The sequence below is a fragment of the Nematolebias whitei genome, unplaced genomic scaffold (genome assembly GCF_014905685.2).
Source record: "Nematolebias whitei isolate Nwh7 unplaced genomic scaffold, NemWhi1 Nwh_scaf_2873, whole genome shotgun sequence".
NCBI lineage: Eukaryota > Metazoa > Chordata > Actinopteri > Cyprinodontiformes > Rivulidae > Nematolebias > Nematolebias whitei.
In genome coordinates this window covers 1,907-5,505 of record NW_023621418.1, presented here as the reverse complement: position 1 = coordinate 5,505, position 3,599 = coordinate 1,907, and the positions used below count along the sequence as shown (strand labels likewise).

The window sequence follows — 3,599 nt, the reverse complement described above, 5'->3', positions numbered from 1 at the left end:
TTTTTTTAAGGAGAGTTTACCACTCTGCGCATGTCAGTACTGCTGTTCAGAACAAAGCCCGCTGCAGGTAAATGCTCGTCATGAACAGATTGTGCCCATGTAAACAACACATTTGAATTATTCAAACAGAACACATTTCAATCCGCTCAGAGAATTCTGCGCATGTAAACATAGCTAGTGAAATCTCCGGCGGCGAGGATTTCTTTGAACTGTAAATTAACCATGAAGTCTGACAGAGAGGACAGAGCCTCTGCTGGGGGGGGAGGACAGAGCCTCTGCTGGGGGGGGGTAACAGCCCAAGACAGATTTTTGGACAGAGTTTTGTTTACTGTTTGTTTGTTGTTTGCTTTCTTTGTATTTGTTGTTTACTCTGTGTTGCTGACGCTGATCTTTTTTGATGAATTTGAATTCATTCGATGTGTTTTCTCTCTCTCACCTGTACAGGTGTCCTCTCTGCTCGTCCTGAACTCCACCCCCTTCATTCACTACCCAAACCCGAGCTTTGACCCGCTCGGGACCTCTGGGATCCTGGAGGTGAAACCGGGCTCCCCCATCATCCTGAAGGTGAGAGGTGACAGGAAGTGCTGCGACCCGCTCAGGGTGGGCATTTCTCACCTGAACAGGTGTTGGTTCTGTGTTTCAGGGTAGAAACCTGATCCCCTCGGCCCCCGGAAACACCCGTTTGAACTACACCGTCCTAATCGGAGAGACTCCCTGCCTGCTCACCGTGTCAGAGAGCCAGCTGCTCTGTGATTCGCCGGATCTGACCGGAGAACAGCGAGTCGTGGTGAGTTTAGCCCCGCCTTTTTCTGTTCCTGTGATGGGTTCAAAACAACAGACTGCTCTAAAACTGGAGATATTTATTCAAAACAATGTCGGATTAATTTTTCAGAACATATTATTATTATTATTATTATTATTATTATTATTATTATTATTATTATTATTATTATTATTATTGTTCTTGATGAGTTTTATAATAAAAATAGTTTTTATGTTGCAGGGCAGAAGCTCATTTTCTGACTTTATTCATAAACCTGTAAGTAAACCTTGTTAATGAGCGTTTCAAAGCAGCGCCGCGTTTCTCCGGCTCAGGATTCAGGTCCAGACCGGAGGAGGCCGTTAAGGTCAGACTCGTTTTGTTCGACCATGGGGAGTCATGGGTAATTAGTCCGATGTCTCGCGCAGATAATGTTTCCACCTCACCTTCAACAACAATCAGTGAGAAACATTTTTAAATCTACAGGATTGTCTCTTCTCAGGTTTTTACGTTCTGTGGGCTCATAAAGTCGCAGACCAGCCCACAAAAATGACCATGTGGCGCTACTTAAAATCATTTTACAATAAATGCAATAAATCAACCTAAAGTTTGGGTCCAGATGAGTCTCTTGGTCCAGTAGCAGAGAATCCTCCAGAGATGAGCTATGATTAAAGTAATATACGTTAAAGTTTATTCATAAATGTCATGTGTATTTACTATATATTATAACATGTTATTATTCATAAATGTCATGTGTATTTACTATATATTATAACATGTTAATATTAATAGATGTAATGTATGTTTATTTTATATTATAACATGGTATTATTCATAAATGTAACATGTATTTATTATATATTATAACATTGTATTGTTCATAAATGTCATGTGTATTTAGTATATATTATAACATGTTAATATTAATAAATGTAACGTGTATTTATTATATTACATGTTACTATTCATAAATATGTGTATTTATTATATATTATAACATGTTATTCATAAATATAATGTGTATTATATATTATAACCTTGTTATTCATTACTGTAGCATGTATTTAATATTTGATACCTTATTATTCATAAATATATCATTTATTTATTATATATTATAATGTTATTATTCATAAATGTAACATGTATTATATATTATTATAACATTTATATTCATAACTAACTGTATTTATTATATATTATAACATTATTACGTATAAATATGTGTATTTATTATATATTATAACATGTTATTATTCAAAAAGATAGTGTGTATTTATTATTATATATTATATATATATTATTTATTATGTAGTATCATGTTTTGTTCCATAAAACATGTAGTTTGATGTTTTGTTCCATAAAAGCATGTCATTTGATGTTTTTTTTTTTCAATTAAAACATGTAGTATCATGTTTTATTCCATAAAACATGTAGTTTGATGTTTTGTTCCATAAAAACATGTAGTATCATGTTTTATTCCATAAAACATGTAGTTTGATGTTTTGTTCCATAAAAACATGTATTTTGATGTTTTGTTCCATAAAAGCAAGTCATTTGATGGTTTTTTTTTTATTAAAACATGTAGTATCATGTTTTGTTCCATAAAACATGTAGTTTTATGTTTTGTTCCATAAAAACACGTAGTTTGATGTTTTTTTCCATAAAAACTGGTAGTTTGATGTTTTGTTCCATAAAAACTCGTAGTTGGATGTTTTGTTCCATAAAATCACGTAGTTTTATGTTTTGTTCCAAAAAACATGTAGTTTTATATTTTGTTCCATAAAATCTCGTATTTTAATGTTTTGTTCTATAAAAACTCGTAGTTTTATATTATGATCCATAAAAACACGTAGTTTTATGTTTTGTGCCATAAAAAACACGTAGTTTTATGTTTTGTGCCATAAAAACACGTAGTTTTATGTTTTGTGCCATAAAAACACGTAGTTTTATGTTTTGTGCCATAAAAACACGTAGTTTTATATTTTGTTCCATAAAAACTCGTATTTTAATGTTTTGCTCCATAAAAACTCGTAGTTTTATGTTTTGTTCCATAAAAACTCGTAATTTGATGTTTTGTTCCATAAAAAAAAGGTAGTTTTATGTTTTGTTCCATAAAAACACGTAGTTTGATGTTTTGTTCCATAAAAACTCGTAGTTTGATGTTTTGTTCCATAAAAACTCCTAGTTTCATGTTTTGTTCCATAAAAACTCGTAGTTTCATGTTTTGTTCCATAAAAACTCGTAGTTTGATGTTTTGTTCCATAAAATCACGTAGTTTTATGTTTTGTTCCAAAAAAACATGTAGTTTTATATTTTGTTCCATAAAATCTCATATTTTAATGTTTTGTTCCATAAAAACACGTAGTTTTATATTATGTTCCATAAAAACACGTAGTTTTATGTTTTGTGCCATAAAAACACGTAGTTTTATATTTTGTTCCATAAAAACTCGTATTTTAATGTTTTGTTCCATAAAAACACGTAGTTTTATATTTTGTTCCATAAAAACTCGTATTTTAATGTTTTGTTCCATAAAAACTCATATTTTAATGTTTTGTTCCATAAAAACACGTAGTTTTATATTTTGTTCCATAAAAACTCGTATTTTAATGTTTTGTTCCATAAAAACTCGTATTTTAATGTTTTGTTCCATAAAAACTCGTAGTTTTATGTTTTGTTCCATAAAAACTCGTAGTTTTATGTTTTGTTCCATAAAAACTCGTAGTTTGATGTTTTGTTCCATAAAAACTCCTAGTTTCATGTTTTGTTCCATAAAAACTCGTAGTTTCATGTTTTGTTCCATAAAAACTCGTAGTTTGATGTTTTGTTCCATAAA

The 3,599-nt window shown here is 31.1% G+C and overlaps 1 protein-coding gene across 1 annotated transcript in view; it reads left to right on the top strand.

Annotated features, from left to right (window-relative positions):
* Window positions 1-444: 444 nt before the first annotated feature.
* The window catches only part of LOC119429569 (plexin A3-like), a gene marked incomplete at both ends in the record, with an annotated part of 4,344 nt that continues 1,189 nt past the window's right edge, over window positions 445-3,599 (top strand). The window contains 2 exons of the mRNA XM_037697175.1: window positions 445-564; window positions 644-787. Of these exons, the coding sequence (XP_037553103.1) occupies window positions 445-564; window positions 644-787 (264 nt within the window). The remainder of the gene's footprint in view (window positions 565-643; window positions 788-3,599) is intronic.